Here is a 22,823-nt window from a genome sequence, read left to right on the forward strand (position 1 = left end):
AAAAAAAAAAAAAATCGCGGATGTGGAGTTAACGGCGCGTTACTGATCTAATTATGAATTTTCTGTTATGAGATTATGAATTTTATGAAAATTCATAATCTCATAACAGAAAATTCATAATCGCATAACAGAAAATTCATAATCTCACAACTGAAAATTCATAATCTCATAACAGAAAATTCATAATCTTATAACAGAAAATTCATAATCTCATGGTTCCAAAGTGAATGTGTAGGCATGGTTCCAAAGTGAATGTGCAGGCATGGATTCATAATTTATGAATGTCCGTGATTTCGGACGGGAATATGTAGGCATGGTTCCAAAGTGAATGTGCATGCATGAATTCATAATTTATGAATGTCCGAAACTCCGAAATTATGAATGTAATGAAAATTCATAATCTCATAACAGAAAATTCATAATCTCATGGTTCCAAAGTGAATGTGTAGGCATGGTTCCAAAGTGAATGTGTAGGCAGTCACGTAATTAATTTAAAAAAAAAAAAAGAAAAAAAATAGAAGATAACGGTGCACTAACACCGTTGGAACCGTGTTCACCATGAATGGTGAACACGGTTCCATAGCATAACGTCTGTATACGGAGTATATATACACACACAACTACCCAACTAATCAAGCTTGTATAATAGTTAGCAAAATATACACAAGTAACCGAAATATCGAAATAAATTTAAAATTAATAATCAAAACTGACCAAAAACTAATTATTTCAATCCGTTCGATTTTGTGTTATCAGTTATCTACCTAATCACCACCTTGCATCTAGTTTTCTGATTTGGTAATTTCTCATCTATTAAATTCCTGGAGAAAATATTTCCAATAAATATATTTGATGAAATACCTTTGTAGATAAAATCAATTAACTTGTTTGGAGTTACCATAAAAATATAAGAATTAAATTATTTAGAAAATTAATTAACATGTTAACTTCGTTTAAGTTTTCCTATGATTTTTTTAAAAATATCTAATTACCTCTGCTATATAGAACTGTTTAAAAGAAAAAAAAAAAAAGAAAAAACAAACAAACAAACACACCATATGCCAAAAGATTCTTGTATGCAAGTATGCAACAAGAAAGTGTTGAGAGGAACAAATTTAATCAATAAATAGTACTGCTGTTATTCTTTGTAATGGTGAGATTGATAAATTTCTTATATTTATAAGAGACTTTTAACTTGAGCAAAAAATGGTAAATACATAATCAATTATATGTAGTAGATTTTCGATCAGGAAAAAGAATCCTACTTTCCCGTGGTGTGATTTACTTTCCTTGATATTATGGAATTGTAATCCCATTGACCCAACCTTTTTTAAGTCAATGATTGCACCAAGCATGGGAATAACTTTCTTACATTTTAAAATTCTAAGGAAATTCAAAATGTTCTGACTATCAAACATCCTCTATGAGTAATATTGACTTTAACTTGTAAGTGTGTAAAAGGTTTAAGAAGAAGCATTAAAGTAAGCCATTTGATTAGTTGTGATAATACAATTGAACCCATATATAGTTCAAAATTTGTTTGATTAGTTACTAGAAGATCAGAGCTATAAGAGATTAAGAGTTACAATAGAAATCTTCACTTTTGGTGATAAAAATAATAATAACAATAATAAATTAGTAGTCATTGTTATTGCTAACTATTAAACACTTGCATAACTTGTGTATTCATCTTCCAGCATATTAGATTCCAGTTATTTCAATTTTATATATATATATATATATATATATATATATATATATATATATATATATAGGGACAGAGTCAGAAATTTGGTTGATGGTAGAGAGGGGGGAGGGTGAAACAGTATAGACGGATTCAAAAAAAATTTTCCAATAAAGGCGAAACATTAAAACAAAAGAGATAATTTAAAAATAAATAAATAAATTACTTAAGAAATATAGTTGTAAATATTGTTGGATATGGACGAAAAATAAAACACATCGAAACTTTATAAAAATATTCATAACAAAATATGAAACATAATTAATGAATTGCAAAATTATGTTGATACCAATATTTGAACCTTTCACCTCATAATTGCCAAATATGTGCTTTACCACCTCATATAACTCAATCTTGTTAACATTTTAATATTTTATAATTTTTTTTATACTAATACTAAAACCTGTACTATATATACATATATACATACAAAGACTACATATGGGGGTGGGGAGAGGGGGGCAGCTGCACCCCCCCCCTGGCTTCGTTCTTGTATATAGAGAAGACAAACATACCTATAGCTAGGTCACACATTTTGTCACTATTTTTTTTTTTTTTTTTTTTTGTGTGTGACCATAGAGACACCGCCCGCGACCATTACTTAAGACTTAAGAGTGTACAGTAGATACCTCAGCTTCTACATAATATCTAGCAAACCACACAAGAGAGATAAATCACACTATGAAGTATTGAACTCATGCCTTTATGGTATGATAATAACAAGCTTTATAAATAGTATAATTGGGTAATTGTTAAGTAGGTGCGCCATTAAAATCCTACAATATAGATATAAAAAATTTGGTGGCAATCTCAGTTGAGTTGATTGAAGAGTTAGTTGGATAACCATAAGGATTCAAATTTGACATCTTGTCAGCGGTCAATTGACATTATCGACTTGAGCTGGTTAGTAATGACAGACTTCACCCATAACACAAATTCAGGTATCGATTATAAGTTTCTTAAATCAAAGATTTTCTTTATTTAAATTAGTGTCGAGATCGGCTAATTTACTAGCGCACACTCTTGCTTCTACAACCTTTTCTCATGCTAACTTTTTTTACTGGGACGCGATCCCTCATGACTCTATTTCTGCTTTGATCTAATATATTCAGGTCAGTTTTACCCAAAAAAATAAGAGTTAATTTCCAAAAATATTTTTGTTTTTTTTTTTAAAAATTTTAAGAAAATAAACTTAATGCATTAAATCATGAAAGCAAATGAACAAGATAAGAGGAAGGGATATCCACATAGCTAATAAGCATACTAATCTTATAAACCACACTTTCCCAAATAAACCAATTCTATGTATATATTTATAACTTATAAGCAACACACCATATTTGTCATACATGCAAACTAAAAAAGTACTCCAAATTATTTTTAGGGATCCCTTATTTTTATTAGATAATTATTTTGTTTTTAATAAAACATATTACTAAGTTTGTTAACAATGATTTTCAAAAGACATATTAGTACAACAATCCAACTTTTGTGTGTTGATAGAATTATATTTTAACTTTTTAGATTTAGTAATTTAATACTGAAACTTGAAATGATGGTGTTATACTATCCATTTGTTTTTTAACCCAATCAAAAAGAATCCAATTAAACTTTGAATTGACTTACACACACACATACACATTGTGTGTGTCTATATATATATATATATATATATATATATATATATATATATAGTTATAAGCAAGTGCGGTGTGTGAAAAAATTGTCTAATAAACAAAAATAATTGTAAAATTTTATAATTAAAATAAATAAAAAATTACACGAGCTTATAGTTATTATGATAAAATGTCTAAAAGATAATATAAATAATTAATACATTATGTGTCAACTACTATCTCTTCGTTCATAAAAGTATCTAACGGATAAACAAGACTATTATTTCTCACCAACCAAAGAATGGAATCAATTTTTTTTAGTAATTTATTTTTTATGAAATTTCAACTTCATTCATGATCTTCAAATATTTGTTCGCGAATCAAACGGGCCATTAAAAGTTTATATTTGAATTGAGTTGTGGAGTACTTTGGAGTTATAAAGCTACAATTGTTTAAAGAAAAAGAGTTCACCAAAATCCTCTAACATATGATATGACATAACATTGTTTTTATTTATTGGTTATCACTTATCATTTACAGAATGACGTCATTCCACATAAAAAAAAATAAATCTACTTAATAATAACTAAATATGAAAAAAAAATGATCATATATCACCACGACGAGATAATAAATGATTTTAGTACAAAATTTATTATCTTAATATAAAATATCATAAGGGTTTTATTTTGCTAAATTACCACTTTGCCCACGGAGCTAGCTCAGTTATCTTGACAGATCATCTTAAAACATTGCTCAAGTCATCATGTGAAGTTTAAATCCCATTGAGATTTGAGAACTGACGAAATTGATGAAATGACGATTTATCCTTTCTAGTACGGCTCGACCATAAGTTGAGAAACTTATTGAAATTGAAAAAAAAAAAAACTGAAAAATTGTATTAGTAATGGTCTATTGTTGTAACTTAAAAACTGAAAAATTGTAACTCAACTTCCTCACAAACCCTTTATCTCCTCCTCTATATACTTGTCTCTCTGCATCTGCCCTAATCTCTCATCTCCCTCTCCAATCTCTCTCGCTCTGTCGCCCTAATTTCTTCTCTACTACACACACACGAACGCCCATCTCTCTCTTTCTGTATCCATCTCCGCTCTCTCTCTCACTCTTCCGCGCATTACTCCGAACTATATTAATACGCATTTTCCCCTAAGGTATGTTATAAATACTGCCTGACAAACATTTAGGATCGCTGTTTCGCGGTTATTGGAGCGGTTAAGGGGTTCTTGGATCATTGTCTTCTCCGCCGGTACCACCTCTTCTTCTTCTCCGATCAATTTCAGTTTCGAGGTAGACTCGCTTCGTCTTCTCCTCATCCGTTCTGTATCGTTTCTGGAATTGCGCTTGGTTTTCGGGAAACCCTAGGCTTTGGGACTCGCTAGGGTTTTCTTCTTACTCTGCATTGGCATGTTGGGTTGATTAAACTGCAGCAATTGTTGGCTACTGGGGGTGTGAAGAAAAAAAGGGGATTTTTGTTTCCCATCACTGTTTATGATTGGTTTGGGCTTATGGGTGCTGTCCAATACTAGGGTATTAATTGACTGGAAATGAGATTGCTGATTGTGCTATTTCTGTTTTAAACCTATGAGAGATGCAGTGAAAGTGATCTTCATAGTGATGTGAAATTGTCTCTGCCTTTTGGGGAGTTGATAATACCTTCCAATTTTGTGTATCCAGAAATGCTACCTACATATTGTTGTTTGGGAATCCAATCAATACAACATAATTGAGACAACACTAGGAAAGAGTTTGTGAATACTTGCACACAGATTTGAAGAAAGAAAATGCAGCTTCTATTCCATTTTTAGAGGAAAGTGTGTATTGCGGGCCACAAGTTTACCAGATTCAGGATATCAGTGGCAATTTTTTTGGCTGATGATGGCCTTGATACAACAATTATAGAAAACCCTTAATTTGGTCAGATAATAGACCATAAAGTAGGACAATAGGCTAGTAGTTGACTGATTTTGAAAGAATCAGATTCTGTATTCAAGAAGACTTGTAGAAGGAAATTAGCTTCCTGGGATTTTGGTACCCAGGTCAAAAATGGGTCAGTAGTGGTTACATATTACAAGTTGCTAGCACAGGTGGTTTCCTGCAGAAATAGTAATCTTTTTGAAACAGAACTGGTTGAAAAGAATAGCGTCTCTAATTAAATCTTTTGTTGGGGAATCTGATGACGTTCTGTGCTGATGGAAAGAAGTGAACCCACATTAGTTCCTGAATGGTTGAGAAGTACTGGAACTGTTACTGGGGGTGGCAATTCGGGCCACCACTTTACCACTTCTTTCCGTTCAGGTAATGGATGTGATCTTTACTTGCTTGTACTTTTTGATGTATGTCTTCAGTCTCTTCTAATAACTGGGTTTTTACCATTTTGCAGAGATATCTCCATCTGCAAGGAATAGATCTTCTAGGACCATAAATAATAAAGATAGCCCACTTGCTCCATTCCTTGAACGAAGTTCTTCATCAAATTCTAGGCGCAGTTTAAGCAGTAATAGTTCTAAGCATCCATACAGTAGTTTCACTAGAAGCCATCGTGATAGAAACCATGATAAAGAGAAAGAAAGATCGTTTGTTGGGGACCTGTGGGACCCTAACTCATCTGATCCTTTTGGGAACATAATAACTGGTAGAGTTGAGAAGATTAGTTTGCGGCGTTCTCAATCACTTGTTACCAGGAAACCTGGTAATTTGTTACCTCGAAGAACTGAAGACTCAAAAAATGGTATGAACATAATTCAGAATAGTGGCAATGGTGTGCTTTCGGGGGGCAGTATTCTGGATGGTGTTCATAAGGCTTCCTTTGAAAGGGACTTTCCCTCTCTTGGAGCTGATGATAAACCAGCAAGCAGAGTCTCCTCTCCGGGATTGGGCTCAGCTGTTCAGAGTTTGCCTATTGGCAATTCAGCTTTGCTTGGTGCTGAGAAATGGACATCTGCATTGGCAGAAGTTCCAGCTATAATTGGCAGCAATGGCATGGGGAATTCATCTACTCAGCAGACTGTTTCTGGTACACCTATACTTGGGGTCTCAGGTGCAAGTACTTGTCTTAACATGGCTGAGGCTTTATCACAAGTGCCAGCACGAGCTCGTGTCACTCCCCAGGTATGCAATTATTTTCGTAAGCTCCAGTTACTTACACAGTCCTCTCAAACATGTTATTATGTGCCTTTCTCTCTTAAATGGCTGCAGGTCCCTGATAAAACACAGAGGCTTGAGGAATTGGCTGTGAAGCAGTCCAGGCAGTTGATACCCGTGACACCCTCAATGCCAAAAGCCCTGGTAATATACTTATCAGAAAAAAGAGAAACAAAATGCAGGAAGACTTAAACATACATATATCCATATGTATTTACATGGTGCAAGGTGCCATCAATGAGAAAGTGTTAAATGTTCCAACATACATGCATACCTGATATCTCTATGTACTCATTGGCTGTTTTACTTTTTCTGTTGATGGAAAACATTTGACTGCTTGACATATAGCTGTGTTGTAGAATGGCAAATATTTGAATGCTTGACACTGCAACTACTCATTGATGATAAGTGCATCATACAGGCAATATGTGCTTGAAATGAAATGAACCTGGAGGCTGGAGTATGCTCAATATTATATAAGGGGAACAGTTGTTGAGTCCTAAACTGCTTGAGAGTTTAGCATACGGCTATTTTTATTTTTAGTTTTATTTTTTTTAATAAGATTAAAAAAATATTAGTCTAAATTTCGGCCTAACAAAACTTGAGAACCCTAGTTGAAAAGGTGCAAACCTAATCAATTCGTTACATAAGGACCTATTCAAAATTGATGGTTTGGTGCTATTCAGCTACACATTCATGACGGATCCAATTATTGATTGGTTTATAGCTGTTGAAACTTTAAATGGTGAATACAGTATTACAATGGAGTAAAACCACATAGTTTAAAGTGCAGAAACTTGCGTAATTGTTTTAGTTGTCTTGTTCCTTATCAATTATATTGAAAATTTATCATCATAGACTGATGATTTTGCTCGAGTTTTGATGTTTTTTTTTTTTTAAATTTAAATTTTAAGTGTTGTAAAAATGTGACTGGAAGCTTAGGGGTATCTTCTTGTTAGGAAATGTTCTACTTGCTCCACCTATATATAGCAAGTGAGTCCTAATATTCTTTTGCCTTCTGTTAGTTATTCATGAGCTGTAATTCTTGGGCTGTAATTCTTGGTTTACATCCTGAGCAGAGAATCCTGGCACAGACAAATCATGTTTTTAATGTTTAATGCTTTTTTTTTTTTCCTAATTTGTTTCTTTTCTTTTTGTTTTGTCTATGTTGGAAGTGCTCTGATGGAATAATACTTTTTCAAATCAAGGAAATGTTTTCAATGTATGATGCTTTTTTATACACTTAGTAGAATGTTTCTTGCCAAGTGTAATTTTTAGACTTCAGTTTTAGCTGGATACAAAAGATGTGTATAGGAAAATCTCTGCATGAAAGTTCATTGAACAAAAGCCATTTTTTAGTGTTGGGCCTGAATATGGATTCACTACTAAAGAAAACTATTACAATGCAAGGCTTTTTTTTTGGGTGTAGATTCTTGACACACTTGTATAGTCTTTCACTAATCTGATAATAGAAAAACCGAAGTGATAGTACATAACATGTTTTTAGTATTTATTTCCTCAATATCTTCATTCCATTTTAAACTCCAGTACTGATCTTTCACAAACTTTTTTTTTTTCTTGAAGAAATTATGGGCATTATACATATTTCTTTAGGCTCATTCCTAGTGAAGAAGCGGGGTTTTTATGTCTATGCATCATTGCTTATAAAACAATAGCATGTTAAATGATGTGCTCATTGTTTATGAATATTGCATAATAGTCAGCTGAATTTCTCTTCAGGTATTCAGTTCTTCTGACAAAATGAAGCAACCAAAATTAGCAGTTAGAACAAGTGAAATGGGTGTTGCTGCTAAGACTATTCAACAACAGCCTTTCTCATCTCAACTTACTAACCAGCCCCGTGTTAGTCGAGTGAGATCTGATGCTCCAAATACATCCCATGTTGGGAAATTTCTAGTTCTAAAGCCTGTAGCTACCTCTGCTACAAAAGATGCACCTAGCCTAGCTAATGTTGCTGGTGGGAGAGTTGCACATGAGCCACCTCCAGTTTCTCCACTGTCTCCTTTGACTAGCTCAAGTACACCTAAGGTCTCTGCACCAGAGATCAAAGCTGCTGCCCCAGCACTGAATCTAAGACCCTCCACAGAGAAGAAATTATCTATATCACAAGCTCAAAGCAGGAGTGATTTTTTCAATCTCATGAGGAAGAAGACTTCACCGAAAACTACTACACTTCCAGATTCTAGTGCAGCATTTTCTTCCTTTAGTTCAGAGGAATCTGATACAAGTAAAGGAGATAGCAGAGCTCCTGTAAGTCCTGTTGTTGAGGATGGTCAGATAACTAGCAATGGCACCTCTCATGGCACACATGACAATGCTCAGAGGTGTTCTGATGGAGTTGACCCATGTCTTGATGGAATGATTTATCCTGATGAAGAAGAGGCTGCCTTCCTGCGTTCGCTTGGCTGGGATGAAAATGCTGGGGAGGATGAAGGCTTAACAGAGGAGGAGATAAATGGTTTTTATCAGGAGGTAACTAATTCTGGTTTTCTGTTGCTTTTTGAAGTTTATGGTTGGATTTTATTAAGCTATATAGAATCTTAATTTTAGTTGGTTTGTTTATGCAACATAAATTTATTTGCTTGATTAATTAACTTAAGTGTTGACATTGGTTCCTTGATTTCTAACTTAAGTCGGCAAGTACTATTTTGCCACTTCCATAATTTAGGTTTGACTTCTTGTTCAGGGTAACTAGTTTTTGTGCCTCGATTGCTTTTTGTTATCATCACCCGTTAGAAATTAATCTCCAGCCCAAAGACTTGATTTCACCTACCCTCATGTTTTCTTGCTTTGCCTGTAGCCAGATACATGCCCTTTTCTATGGCAATGCATTACCCATAGAAAATGAAATTCAAATAATATACCTCTGCCCTCTGATCTATGGAATTGTATTACTCATGGATTATCTTTCTTTTTTGGAAAAGATAATCTGCCTCTGTTCATTCCTTTATCTTTTGCAGTGCATTTTTTTTAAAAAAGTAAATTAAGGGCTGAGCTTAGGAGAAGGTAACAGTAGTTAGTTTGAAGAATTGAGCTTCTATAGTTCTATACTTCTATTACCTGTTCACTCTATATATTCTATGTGGAACATATGGAATATTGATTATCAAGAATTAAAGTATAAATGCAAATGGAAAAGAGAATTGACAAAGTTTTGGTTCATTTCCATGTTTCTGGAGCTAAGAAAGTCTTCGCTTTCCAGTTTTTGCTATATATTCAAATATTTATATTTTTAAGTGTAAAGTGAATTTCCCGCTGTGGCTTGTGTATTAAAAAAAATTCCATGTTATGGTAACAGTATTGTTTAGTCAATAAGAATGCTCTACTTTGCTAATTTCCAACTTTTTTTGTTTTTTTGTTTTTTTTTGTTTGTTTTCCTGGTCTCCATCTATATAGTACATGAAGGTGAAGCCATCATTGAATAACTACCGAGGAGCTCAGCCAAAAAACATATCATCTGAGTTTTCTGTGAAATCTGGTGCTGCTGCAACTGACTCGAGCTCCTCCGAATTGGAAGCTTAAAATTCTGATTTCTCTAGCATAGGATGATCATCTTGGGGAGAGTTTTGCTTCGTTTCCTCATCTCTTTGCTTTGGAGGTACGTTAAATTGTGTTCACGACGTCTTTATGAGCAAGGATGGCTTTTGCTTTTTTTCTGTAGATCAGAGGAGAATAAGTTACTACTACTCATGCTGCTGTCTGTCCTGCTGGCTTTAGAGGAGGCTTAGGGTATCATCTCATCTAGTTAGTGTTTGATAAATACAGTAGTGGTTAGGAGATATGTTAGCCTTGAAATTTTTTTCTTCTTCACCCCACCCCCCCTTCCTTCTCTTCCTCTGGTGCTTTTTCTTTCCATGATCATTTCAAAGCGGAAAAAAAGGCTTTTACAGTGTTTTTGCCAATTTTACAGGAAAAGAAAAATTGCAAAGTTCACCTTATACTTTCCTCTTCCATTTATTTTTTTGGTATGCTACCCGGTCTGTGGATCTTTTGGGTTTTAGCCACAGCAGCAACCACGTTTGCATTTCAACTTTCAAAAGAAGTTAATTGTGGTTCCATATAGTCCACTTGTGGGGTGTGGTTATTTAGGCCCTTTCAAAAGAATTTTCCCAAGCTACTGTTTATAATTGAATTTGCAAGGCATCCTATAGATAATAATAATAATGTTAAATGCACGCGAATTTATAGCCTTGGTATGTTAGAATGTAGTAGAATAAGTTTTGGTGTAATATATATGCCCAGGCTGTCTCGCTTTAATCATATTGTCCAGGTCACAATGTCACATACATACGCCTCTTGGGACCCTCTATTTGAATTGCACAAGCCTCCAGGACCCTTAAAATTGAACTAATGGGGTGTTTGGTTGGGTGTAATTGAAATGCAATTACAACACAATTCTTTGAGCTCAAATTACAGTGTTTTAACTAGTGGAAACTATCTTAACAAGGGTACGGTGGCGCATTCTTTAGTTTCCTAACTCCTTGGTAGCTGCATTTATAATGCAAGATACTATCCGAAGTGTGACTTAATCAATGCAAGTCTGGGGGCAAATCCGAGTTATATATGGCACAACATTTTGGCAGGACAGGACCTTATTAGACAAGGAGCAATGCACGGGATTGGCAATGAGAGAACTACCAAAATTTAGGGTGATCCATGGCTACCAGTTATGGTTGAGGAAGTTCTGGAGACTAGTTTTTGCATGTACATTGCGTGGCTGATTTAATGCCCAATGTTTGTATTTAAATAAATAATTCAAAGTATATCGATTATATATAAGAAGTTCATTATAGTTGGTTGGTATTAAAATTAATGTTGGTACTTTTCTAAAAATAATTATCTAAATACTTATTGCAGTTGGTATGATATTAGATAGTAGATACTACTTTTGGTTTAAATTACTCTAAGTTTTGTTAATTCTCTTTTGGATATGTTTGTCATTGTCTTCGTCTTCATTGCTTGTCTGTTTCTTTTTGTTGGTAGTGTCTTATGTGCAATTGGGTTACTAATGCAAATTTGTAAAAAAAAAAAAAAAAAAAAAAAAAAAACGATTTGAATCTAAAACATGTCAACAACATCATTGTTATTTTTGGGTGATTATTGTTTCAGTTTCATAATTATATTAGATTTAAAGGTGTTAGTTTTGTTGTATGATTTGCAAACACGAATAATGTTAGAAGAATGGGTATACATTATTTGCACAAATTGAATGCTAAAAATATACCAAAAGAAGTGATATAGAAGTGGCAAATCTAATACTATCATTGTATATCTTTCACTTATATCTGGAAGAGGGCTAAGTTAAAGGGCGCCAATGATGCATACTACCTTCAATATGATTCACCCAACCAAAAAAAAAACACTTGAAGGCTCGAAAAATTTTCCAACTCTAGAGGAATCAATCCTGAAATCTAGTTTGTATGAAGTTACAATTGTACTAAACGTTTTGCATTTGACAAAAGAGATGTGATTGAACCAAAAACATTGTTGTTACTAAGCAAGAGTCACTACTTATCGTGATGGAATAAGTTGAAAATGCAACCTATGTGGGCCAATTAAATGTCTTAGGAATCAAAGATCTTGTCTGGTGAGACTCAACCATTTGTTGTCACTCCTTCGTCTGTTTCAATACTCCACAAGGTTGATAAAGTCACAACAAATACTGGCCAATTAAATGCAATTGTTGACTTCGATATCAAAGAATCAATTTCAAACTTGAATGAGTTTGGCAGTGGCATCAATTTCAGTGGAGTAAGTATCATATTTTACATAATGTTTGGCTTTGTTGCTACATGGCAATTTGTATGTGGATTAAAAGAAGGTTTATGCAGCAAAAGCTTCATAAAATTATAAAATCATAAAATTATGAAAATTTTCTATGTATTAATTATGCAGTTCTTTAGCTCTCATAAGGATTTGTTCTGAACAGTTCAGGTGGCGTGGAGTCTTTTAGATCAAGAAAGTTTAATTTGCTTCATCAAATTGTCCATTTTACTGTTGGGGAAGAATTAAATATGTAGACCCCAAAAGTAAAGTTATTCATTGACGCTTTTGTGTTTTTGTTGCATTGATTTCACTACATAAATGGTAAAAATTGGTGAAATATAACGTCATGTTTAATTGACCAAATTGAGTATTGGCAAATTTCAAACCATTGCTTAGAGAACTTTTGGCAAGGTTGCATTTGTTGAGCATATAACCATTAATGTGCAATCCAACTATCAGTTTAGGCTTTTAGTTGAGATGGAGCACATGCTTCAATTTGGTATCAGAGCTAGACCAAAGGTCACGTCACCCGATAAGCGACTACGGTCCAAGCAAGCGACTACGATCCAAGCAAGCGACTACGGTCCAAGCAACGTGTTTGATAAGCGACTATGGTCCAAGCAACGTGTTGCTTGGAACCCACCGCACACGTGAGGGGTAGTCCAAGCAACGTGTTTGATAAGCGACTACGGTCCAAGCAACATGTTGCTTGGAACCCACCGCACACGTGAGGGGACGTGTTGAGCATATAACCATTAATGTGCAATCCAACTATCAGCTTAGACTTTTAGTTGAGATGGAGCACATGCTTCAATTGCATTGATATACTTCGAATTATTTATTTAAATACAAACATTGTGCATTAAATCAGTCACGCAATACTCGTGTAAAACTAATATATTATTAATAATGATCATGATAATTAAGCATTATACCAACTCAACAGCATATATTTCCATTGCATAAATTGTACACTATTGTTTTACATCATGTACTACTCAAACACATACACGCACATGTAGACATACACCTTTAAATTTGTCAAGTGATATAAAATATAATTGTATCATAAAAGGACATTTTAAGTTTGTTTGCTTTCAATACCATCCTCAAATAACACCACACGTAACAAATTAATGTTACCCTCCTATTGCAAAAGAAATCACAAAATACTTTTAGTATGAATAACATTAATAAGGAAAAAAAAAAAAAAAAAAGAAGAAGAAGAAGAAGAAGAAGAAGAAGAAGAAGAAGAAGAAGAAGAAGAAGGAGATAATTAGGGTGTGTTTGGTTCATGGATTTACACATTAAGAATGAGAATCAAAATCATAGTTAGTGTTTAGTTGACAACTTTTTAAAACTCAACTATGAGATTTGATTACCCCTTCAATTAAAAATCTCATTCACTAATTAAAAATATGTATCATTCCAATCTTATTGGTAATCTAATTTTTAAATTTAAATTAGTACTTTTAAATTTTTGTTTTGTTTTTGTTTTTGTTTTTTTTTTTTTTTCTGGTTCATATTGATGCTTTGGATGTCATTATATTAGGATCGATTACCTTGATTTTATGTTCGTATTTTTAAAACATTTATTCTCATTATTATAGAGTCATATATAACTAAACATGGTAATCATTCTAATTCCATCATACTATCAAAAATACAAAACACTTTCACCAAAACTAATACCATTACCAAGTATTTGATTCACATTCTAATCCTAACCACAGAGATTAGACCGGTGCTCACTGCGCACAAGGAATCCCCCTCACTTTGAGAGGTTACTCCCACACTGCCGCTGCTGAGACTCAATCCCTGGTCATTCTTTCAAAGTTTCACCTCTGTGACCAGTTGAGCTATCCATGCGGGTACCTTACCCTGTACTCATGATATCGGGTTTCATTGTACTTTCAATTGTGAAAGGGCTATTTGTCAATGGTTTACTAATCTTTCCCTTATTTTTTAATAGAGCAAATACCAATTGGTCAACCTGTTTAATTTATATCAATTTTCATCCACGACTTTAATTTAGTACCAAAATTAATCACTCCAATCACTTCTTTGTTTAAGTTCTGCCGCTCAAAATTGTTATTTATTAATATCCGTAGGACCAAAATTGATATATGTTCATTTTTCACATCTTATTGTTAGGTGAAATATCTTTGAAAAATCAAACTGTGAAGTAAGATGACGAAGAATCAAAGGCATATGGCAAATATTGTGTTCAGTGAAGAAATTGATAAAAGAAGGATAGACAAACTATATATAGTAAGGTAGTTTCATATGTGGAACATAATTTTTAAAGAGATGTGTATATGGTAAAAGAGACCATATACAATTAATTTAAGGGAAAATGACATTTTTTCCCCCTGAGTTATATACCTATAGCATATTTTCCCCCTAAATTATTGAAGTGGCTGTTTTTCCCCCTGAAATGTTAAATAGACATATTTACCCTTAAACTAAATATTTAATTTATTTTTTTTCTCCAACAAATTATGACCATAATTTGGTTCAAACCAAACAAACACTATAGCAACCAAACCGAAATATTTCAATTACAATTTAGAATCGAAATTCGATATTTAGAGTTTATTAAAATCGTGAACCGGAACGGACGGTTCATGTTCAGAACTAAAAAAATAAAATACATTTATTGTTGAATTTAGACTATTTTAAAATAAAAAATAAAATTTTAAAATAAAGACGATTCAAAATCGCGAATCGGATCCGGAACCACCGGTTCACGGTTCAAGATTCAATTTTTTTGATACATAATTTTAATAAATTGACATTTAAATATTGGATTCTAGATCTGAATTATAACCGGAAACTATTAATTCGATTGCTTTAGTATCCGGTTCAATTCAAACCAAACCGTGGTCATCCCTACGTATACGCAATAATTTGTTGGAGTAGTAAAATAAATAAAATGTTTACTCTAAGGGTATGAATGTCAATTTAATATATTAGGGGGAAAAAGCACCACTTTTAGAATAATTGAGGGGGCTAATGTGCTTACCTAAATAATTGAGGGGGAAAAAGTGCTATAAGTATATAACTCAGGGGTAAAAAGTGTCATTTTTCCTTAATTTAATTAAAAGATGTATATATAGTAGTGTTAGCTATTTTCTTTGTCTTGTAAAAAACAATTTTTTATTTGATTTTTGTGTCGAACTTGTTATTTGTTGAAAGAGTAAATATCAATTTTTGTCTCATGGTCCATAAATTTAATGATTGCCAAATGTTATTTGATGACTATTATTTTAATATATCAATTTTGAGAAAAAGATACTGGTGAGATAACCAAAGGGCCCAGGCTGCCCATCATATGGATGAACGAAAATAATCTTAAAATTTTAACATTCCAAAATGTTTGAGTCGCACGAGTGATCAGAACGATCAAAATTGAGATTAAAAATGATAATCATCGAATAACATTTGGCTATCAATAATTTTTACGGGCCAAAATTGTTACTACGCTAGTAGCGTGGCAAATTATAGTTCACACAAGTTGTATGGACCATATTTCATATACTGTAAAATAATGTACATTTAATATAAAAATAATGTACATTAATTACAAAGATAATGTACATTGTATTCATGAGATGTACATTTTTTTTTACGGAGTGTACATTATATTGTATAATGTACATTCAGTACAAAAATAATTTACATTCAATATATTAAAAATGACAATTTATATCCTGCACCAGGGCACGCATTGCATTGTGCGCCATGATGCAAAACAACGTCGTTTCAATTTTTATTATTTTTTAATTTTTTTTTTTTGATATTTCGCTACCCTGTGTTGGTGGTTAATTTTCTTTAAAAAAAAAATCTCATGTTAAAAATGTACATAATTTTTTACTATAATACACATAATTGTATAACAAAATACACATGCCTTTTTTTAAAAAATATAATACATATAATCTAACATAATACATAATATACATAAACTTTTAACATAATACACATCAACTCTTAACAGAATACACATAAATTTTCTGTTTCGGATGTACATAATTGTATAAAAAAAAGATGTACATGATCGTATAAAAAACGTACATAATTGTATAAACAACTACACATAATTATATAAACAAATACACATAATTGTATAAATAAATACACATACTTGTATAAACAAATACACATAATCACGTTAATTCCCTACATAACTTACCAAAACGATGCGTTTTGGGAGGCGCGGGGCACATAGTGCTATGTGCGCCGTGGTGCAGGGTATAACGATTGATTAAAAATGTACTTTTTGTTATGGTCTTCATAACAGTATAACACTGTGTGGACCATGGTCTATACAATAATTTGCCGTAACGTGAGGTCAAAATTGGTATTTTACTATTTGTCGAAACAAAAATATGCTTGATATTATAGAATGTCATTATTTATTTTCTTAAATATTGTCTATTGAACCATTGAGTTAAACCGTGTGGGCAGAAGTTTTATTATTATTATTATTATTATTATTATTATTATTTATTATTATTGCGTGTTGGTTGTATCTATATTGGAATTTGGTAATTGGTATGGTTAATCTCCGAAATTAAAACCCAACTTCCTCGCAAACCCTCTATCTCTATACTTGTTCTATATCTGCCCTAATCTCACTGCTCATCTTCCCCAATCTCTCTCGCTCTTTCGCCCTAATCCTACGCACTGCTCTCTCTCTCTCCTTCTGTCGCTCTCAACATAGGCATATATTGCTGTCCGACTCTTCGACGCATTGCTCTGAACTATCTCGACACGTATTTTTCCCGACAACCTATTGTTATACGGAGTAATTAAATTAACAAAAAAAAGGGGCCATTATTTGGCAGTTATTGGAGCGGTTAGGGCTTCTTGGATCATTGTCTTCTGCGGTGACCACCGCTGGTTCTTCAATCGATTTCAGTTTCCTCGAGGTAGAGTTGCTTCGTCTTCTCCTCTGTTCCGATTGCGCGTTTCATTTCTGGAACCGACTGCGCTATTTGGGAAACCCTAGGTTTCCGGGCTCTCTAGGGTTTTATAATTGCTCTGCAATGCCATGGCGGTCTGGTTAGACTACGACAACTGTTGGGTGTCTCATTCTTGAGAAAAAGAGAGGGACTTTTGTTTGCCCTCAGTGTTTGTGGCTTCTCACTTTCTCTAGGCTTATGCTTGCTTTCGAATAGTAATGCCAAAGTTGACTGGAAAATGAGAGTCTGCTGATTATACCGTTTTCCATTGGACACCATCTGTTTTGGCCTTGGAAGATGAAGAGAGGACTCTTTGCATTTATGTGAGTGGCCTTGAGTTCGAGCTATTGGGAAGTTGATGATACATATCAATTTTTGGCATCCAGAATGGGCCTTGCCTTGCAACTTTTTGTAGGTCTAGCAGCTTGATGCAATATAATCCCAATAGGGAAGTGTATGTGGAGAACTGAAGAAAGAAAAAGAGTTGTGTATTCTATTTCTTGAGGGAAAGGTGGATATATAAGAGTGGTAATTTTTTGACTGCTGAAAGCTTCCATTCTACAATCATAGCTGACTCCTAATTTGGCCAGAGTATCAGCCAGTACATATAGGATTATTGTTATTATAGACTAGAACTGGGATAGATTTATAACAGTATTAGATTCTACATTGAAAAGGAGCTGCAAAAGGAAATTTTCTTTTCCCATTTGATTTAGGTTGGCAGTTGGTAACATTGCCTGAGAGTGGCTAGCAGGAGCCTGCCCAATGAAATACTAATCCATTGGAAATTGAACTGGTTTAGAAAGGAACACTGACTAGTTAAGTATTCTTGTAGAGGAATCTGATGATGTTCTGTGCTGATGGAAAGAAGTGAACCTGCATTAGTTCCTGAATGGTTGAGAAGTACTGGAAGTATAACTGGTGGTGGAAGTTCAGGCCACCACTTTCATTCGGGTATTGGTTGATTGATATAACCTTTTTATGCTTACACTTTTTTCAATGTTTGTCTTCATTGTATTCTGACTTTGAGGTTTTCCCTTCTATCTTGTTGCAGATATATCCTCAACCACTCGAAATAGATCTTCTAGGAGCATAAATGACAAGGATAGCCCACGCTCTCAGTTCCTGGACCGAAGTTCATCATCAAATTCTAGACGAAGTTTAAGCGGTAATAGTTCTAAGCATCCGTACAGTAGTTTCACTCGAAGCCATCGTGATAAAAACCATGACAGAGAGAAGGAAAGGTCAGCTAATTTGGAGCTGTGGGAATCTAACTCATCTGATCCTTTTGGGAGCTTACTAACCAGTAGGGTTGAGAAGAATAGTTTGAGGCGTTCTCAATCACTTGTTTCCAGGAAACCTGGTGAGTTGGTGCCTCGAAGAACTGAAGACACAAAAAATGGCATGAACAACATTCAGAATAATGCCAATGGTGTGCTTTCTGGAGGCAGTAATCTGAATGGAGATCAGAAGGTTTCCTTTGAAAAGGACTTTCCCTCTCTTGGAACTGAAGAGAAGCCAGTGGGCAGAGTTTCTTCTCCAGGGTTGACCTCTGCTATTCAGAGTTTGCCAATTGGCAATACAGCTTTGCTTGGTGGTGAGAAATGGACATCGGCATTGGCTGAAGTTCCTGCTATAATTGGCAGCAATGGTGTGGGGAATTCATCTTCTCAGCAAACTGGTTCTGTAATCCTTTCACCTGGAACTTCGGGTGCAAGTACTGGTCTTAACATGGCTGAGGCTTTGTCACAAGGTCCAGCACGAGCTCGTGCCACGTCCCAGGTAACCAACTTACTTTTTTAACCTCTTCAGTAGAGACAGTAGTTCAGTTACCTACTTTTCACTCGATCTTAATTGCATCTTAATGTGTATCTGTTATCTTAAATTTCTGCAGGTACCTGATAAAACACAGAGGCTTGAGGAATTGGCTGTGAAGCAGTCCAGACAATTGATACCTGTGACTCCCACATTGCCTAAAGCCCTGGTATGATAACATACTGATACATGCTTGTTTGCATATTTACTGCAAGACACCATAGTTGAAAGTTTGATAAATAGTTTAGAATGTTGCTCCTGTATGGATATTATATTTTGTTACATATTCATAATTTATTGTTATCATATGTTTGTACATGTTATCACAAATATTTGTATGTTTTTTAATTTGTCTGGTGTAATTATTGTAGTTTACAAATTGGGAATTGAAATAACTTTCACACCTTTCTTAATCCTTGATATGATAATGGTTGGGTGACAATGAAGTGAACTTACGTTCTTTATTGATGATCCTGTTTATATTAAATGAAGTAGAAGGCTTTGTTTCAAATATATTTGTTGCTTTTTATCCCTTTTTTCTATTAAAAGATGGAGATGTTATGATCCTCTGCATATTGTAAAATGTTGAATTTTGAAACGTTTGTTCTTTTGGTGTGAGTGACCAATGCTTGATATTGAGGAGTTTATGGATTATTTCAGATCCACTTGTCTTTGGATTTCCTCTGCAATCTTGCACCATCTTAGTGCTCTTATTTACCAAAAAGATTGAAATATCTTTGTAAAAAAATATTAATATCAATATAATACGTCATATAAAGTTACATTACATAATAGAGCATAGATTTAGATACAGTGCATTGTGTGAAATTGTGTAAGCTTATACTGGAAAGGTGATAAATCTGGATTGCTGGGTATGTTCACTATTATATAAAGGAAAGGAATATAACCTCAAACACTTGCCACTTGGTATAGTCATCTGTCATCCATTTATCCAATAATTAATTAAAGTGATGCCTCATTCCATGTTCTCAATATCTACTTCTTACTCTAAATATCTGGACTCTTTTCAAACACCAGATAGTTAATGAGTACTTATGGGTGTTATAATTTCTGTATTCCTATTTGTAGTGATGAACTCAATATTTTCCTATCAATTTTTTTAACATGTAACAGTTGTATGTTAAATGATGTGCAAGCTGTTTATCAGAGTACATAACTATCAACTGAGTTTCATTTCAGGTATCCAGTTCTTCTGATAAACTGAAGCAACCAAAATCAGCTGTTAGAGCAAGTGAGATGGTTGTAGCTGCTAAAAGCACTCAACTACAACCTTATTCATCTCAACTTACTAGTCAGCCCCGTGGACGAGCTAGATCTGACACTCCAAATACATCTCATGTCGGGAAATTTCTGGTTCTGAGGCCTGTTGCTACATCTGTTCCAAAGGATGCACCCAGTTTGACTAATACTGCTGGTGGAAAAGTTGCAAATGAGCCACCTTCAGTTTCTCCCCCGTCTCCTTTGACAAACTCAAGCACGCCAAAGATGTCTGCACTTGAGGGAAAAGCTGCTGCCTTGACACTGAATCCAAGACCTACTACTGAGAAGAAATTATCCATGGCCCAAGCCCAAAGTAGGAGTGATTTTTTTAATCTCATGAGAAAGAAGACTTCCACAAAAACCACTGTACTTCCAGTTTCTGGAGCAGTGTTATCTCCTTCCAATTTGGTGGATGATTCAAATAAAGAAGGGGTTAGCAATGCTCCACTATGTTCTGTTGTTGAGGATGGTCAGATTACCAGCAATGGTGACCCTCATGGGACTCTTGACAAGGCTCAGCAGTGTTCTGATGGAGGTGAGCTGTGTATTAATGGAATGATTGATCCTGATGAAGAAGCAGCCTTCTTACGTTCACTTGGCTGGGATGAAAATGCTGGGGAGGATGAAGGCTTAACAGAGGAGGAGATAAATGCTTTTTATCAGGAGGTAACTAGTTCTGGTGCCTGACTTGTTTATAGAATGTGAATATATGAGCTTGAGTTAATTCACTTTTATTAACTGATGGCACTGGCTCCTTGAATTCTGCCTTTCAAGTTGATAGGACTGTATTTAGTCTTCCAGAATTATGAACTAGTGTTCAATGTTATTTCATTCGCTTGATTTTGTGTTGATAGTGATCTTCACATCTTCACCCGTTTTTCTTGTTAAAGTTCTCAATTATTGATTGTAGTTACTCCATACATTTTAGTACTCCATACTACGCAATATGATTAATAAAAGAAATAATAGAATATGGAACAGCAATGAGGGCTTTACTGTTTTCATAATTTAAGCCTCGGCCTATTGTTCAGGCCAACAACTACTTGTACCCTGATAATTCTATAATTTGAACTCCAGAACTTTAGACTTGATGTTTACCAAAAGCTATTTATCATATTTTTTGGTCCTACCTCTAACTAGATTGCCATATTTTCCTCTCCCATGGCAATAGATTACCTGTATTCAGAAACTGGATTTAGGGCTAACTTTTTCATCTATACCTTTCCTTTTATGGACAAATATACTGCCAGATCAAATACACTTTTTAGTAGACTTGTGTAGGGAATATAGGCGGTAGGCGCCTTGCACAAAAAGGAATGGTGAAAATTTGTTTTTTTTTTTTTTTTCCCTTAGGAATAACTGATTTCTAGAAACTCTTTGTCCTATTTATTGCAACTGGTGACAATGGGCCTAATATATGAGTGAACTAGCCAGAGTTTTGGCTTGGATTACATGTGTGTGGATTAAAGATTAAAGAAAGCACAGCCTTTCCAGTATTCGTTCTATATTTGGTGCCTGTTTTTTTATTTTTTCAAATGTAAAAGGAAGGGGGTTCCCTGTTTGTGGGATCTCGAAATGGTAGATTTTCCTTCTTTTCAAGGGTAAAAACAAATATTCGCTTTAATAGAAAATAGCCTGCCAACAATGATGCTGTGCCTTACTCATTTCCCTTATTTTGGTTGTACTTGTCCCCTTTTGCAGTACATGAAATTGAAGCCGACATTGAAAATTTACAAAGGAGCCCATGCACATATGCAGTCGGAGTTTTATGGTAAATCTGGAGCTGCAGCAACTGAGTCAAGTGCTTCTGAATTGGAAGCTTAATGTTCTGATGATGATTTTCTTGGCGGAATTTTGCTTCTTTTCCTCGTCTGTTTCCTTTGGAGGTACGTTGAATTATGTTCACAAGCAGAGGACAGCCTTTTGCTTTATGTAGTCCGAAGACAATAAATTATTGGCGCTATGCTGTCCTACTGTGGCTTTAAAGGAACAACTTTTAAGGGGATTGAGTTTAGTGTTTGAAAATTAGTGTTAGGAGATGTGTTAGTCTGCAGTGGTAGTGCTCTGGGCAAATTGCTTTTCTTGGAATTCTTTTTGGTGCTTTTCTTTTTTTTTTTAGTGATCAATTCAAAGGCGAAGAAGAAGGGGGTTTTATAGTGTTCTTTTTTTTCCGCAATTTTACAGGAAAAATTGAAAATCACAAAAGTCCATTTTACAGTTCCATCTTTTACTTCTCTCTGCTAGTGGCCTGTCAATATCTTTTAGTCACTACACTGCTGATCCTCATCAAATCTGCAGCCAATGGGCTAAATTTTTCATGTTCTGTTTTATTATAGAACTTGTATTATTGCCAAATTCAGCTGTGACTACTTGCTTATTTGGCACATGATGTGGAGTCCAACTCAGCAAGAATTTTCCACCTAAGCACGCACTTTAACCAACGCAATTCTG

At 34.3% G+C, this 22,823-nt stretch overlaps 2 protein-coding genes across 2 annotated transcripts; both read left to right on the forward strand.

Moving 5' to 3' along the window:
• Positions 1 to 4,303: 4,303 nt before the first annotated feature.
• On the forward strand, positions 4,304 to 10,481 carry LOC109175793. The gene is made up of 5 exons (XM_019325148.1): positions 4,304 to 5,676; positions 5,762 to 6,489; positions 6,577 to 6,666; positions 8,263 to 9,015; positions 9,940 to 10,481. The coding sequence occupies exons 1-5, from the start codon at positions 5,571 to 5,573 to the stop codon at positions 10,063 to 10,065; spliced, it is 1,803 nt and encodes a 600-aa protein (XP_019180693.1). The 5' UTR covers positions 4,304 to 5,570; the 3' UTR covers positions 10,066 to 10,481.
• Positions 10,482 to 16,885: 6,404 nt separating this feature from the next.
• Positions 16,886 to 22,615, forward strand: LOC109175794. Its single transcript, XM_019325149.1, has 5 exons — positions 16,886 to 18,230; positions 18,331 to 19,058; positions 19,171 to 19,260; positions 20,292 to 21,038; positions 22,074 to 22,615. The coding sequence occupies exons 1-5, from the start codon at positions 18,137 to 18,139 to the stop codon at positions 22,194 to 22,196; spliced, it is 1,782 nt and encodes a 593-aa protein (XP_019180694.1). The 5' UTR covers positions 16,886 to 18,136; the 3' UTR covers positions 22,197 to 22,615.
• Positions 22,616 to 22,823: the final 208 nt, after the last annotated feature.

The sequence above is a fragment of the Ipomoea nil genome, unplaced genomic scaffold (assembly GCF_001879475.1).
Source record: "Ipomoea nil cultivar Tokyo-kokei standard unplaced genomic scaffold, Asagao_1.1 scaffold0688, whole genome shotgun sequence".
In the NCBI taxonomy this organism is placed as follows: Eukaryota; Viridiplantae; Streptophyta; class Magnoliopsida; order Solanales; family Convolvulaceae; genus Ipomoea; species Ipomoea nil.

Excerpts from the sequence above, each read along its gene's own strand:
- LOC109175793 (XM_019325148.1), top strand. The coding sequence starts at position 5,571 with ATGGAAAGAAGTGAACCCACATTAGTTCCTGAATGGTTGAGAAGTACT. Across the intron at positions 6,490-6,576 it reads GAGCTCGTGTCACTCCCCAG|GTCCCTGATAAAACACAGAG; the intron begins GTATGCAATTAT and ends AAATGGCTGCAG. Across the intron at positions 9,016-9,939 it reads TAAATGGTTTTTATCAGGAG|TACATGAAGGTGAAGCCATC; the intron begins GTAACTAATTCT and ends CCATCTATATAG.
- LOC109175794 (XM_019325149.1), top strand. The coding sequence starts at position 18,137 with ATGGAAAGAAGTGAACCTGCATTAGTTCCTGAATGGTTGAGAAGTACT. Across the intron at positions 18,231-18,330 it reads AGGCCACCACTTTCATTCGG|ATATATCCTCAACCACTCGA; the intron begins GTATTGGTTGAT and ends ATCTTGTTGCAG. Across the intron at positions 19,261-20,291 it reads CCACATTGCCTAAAGCCCTG|GTATCCAGTTCTTCTGATAA; the intron begins GTATGATAACAT and ends GTTTCATTTCAG.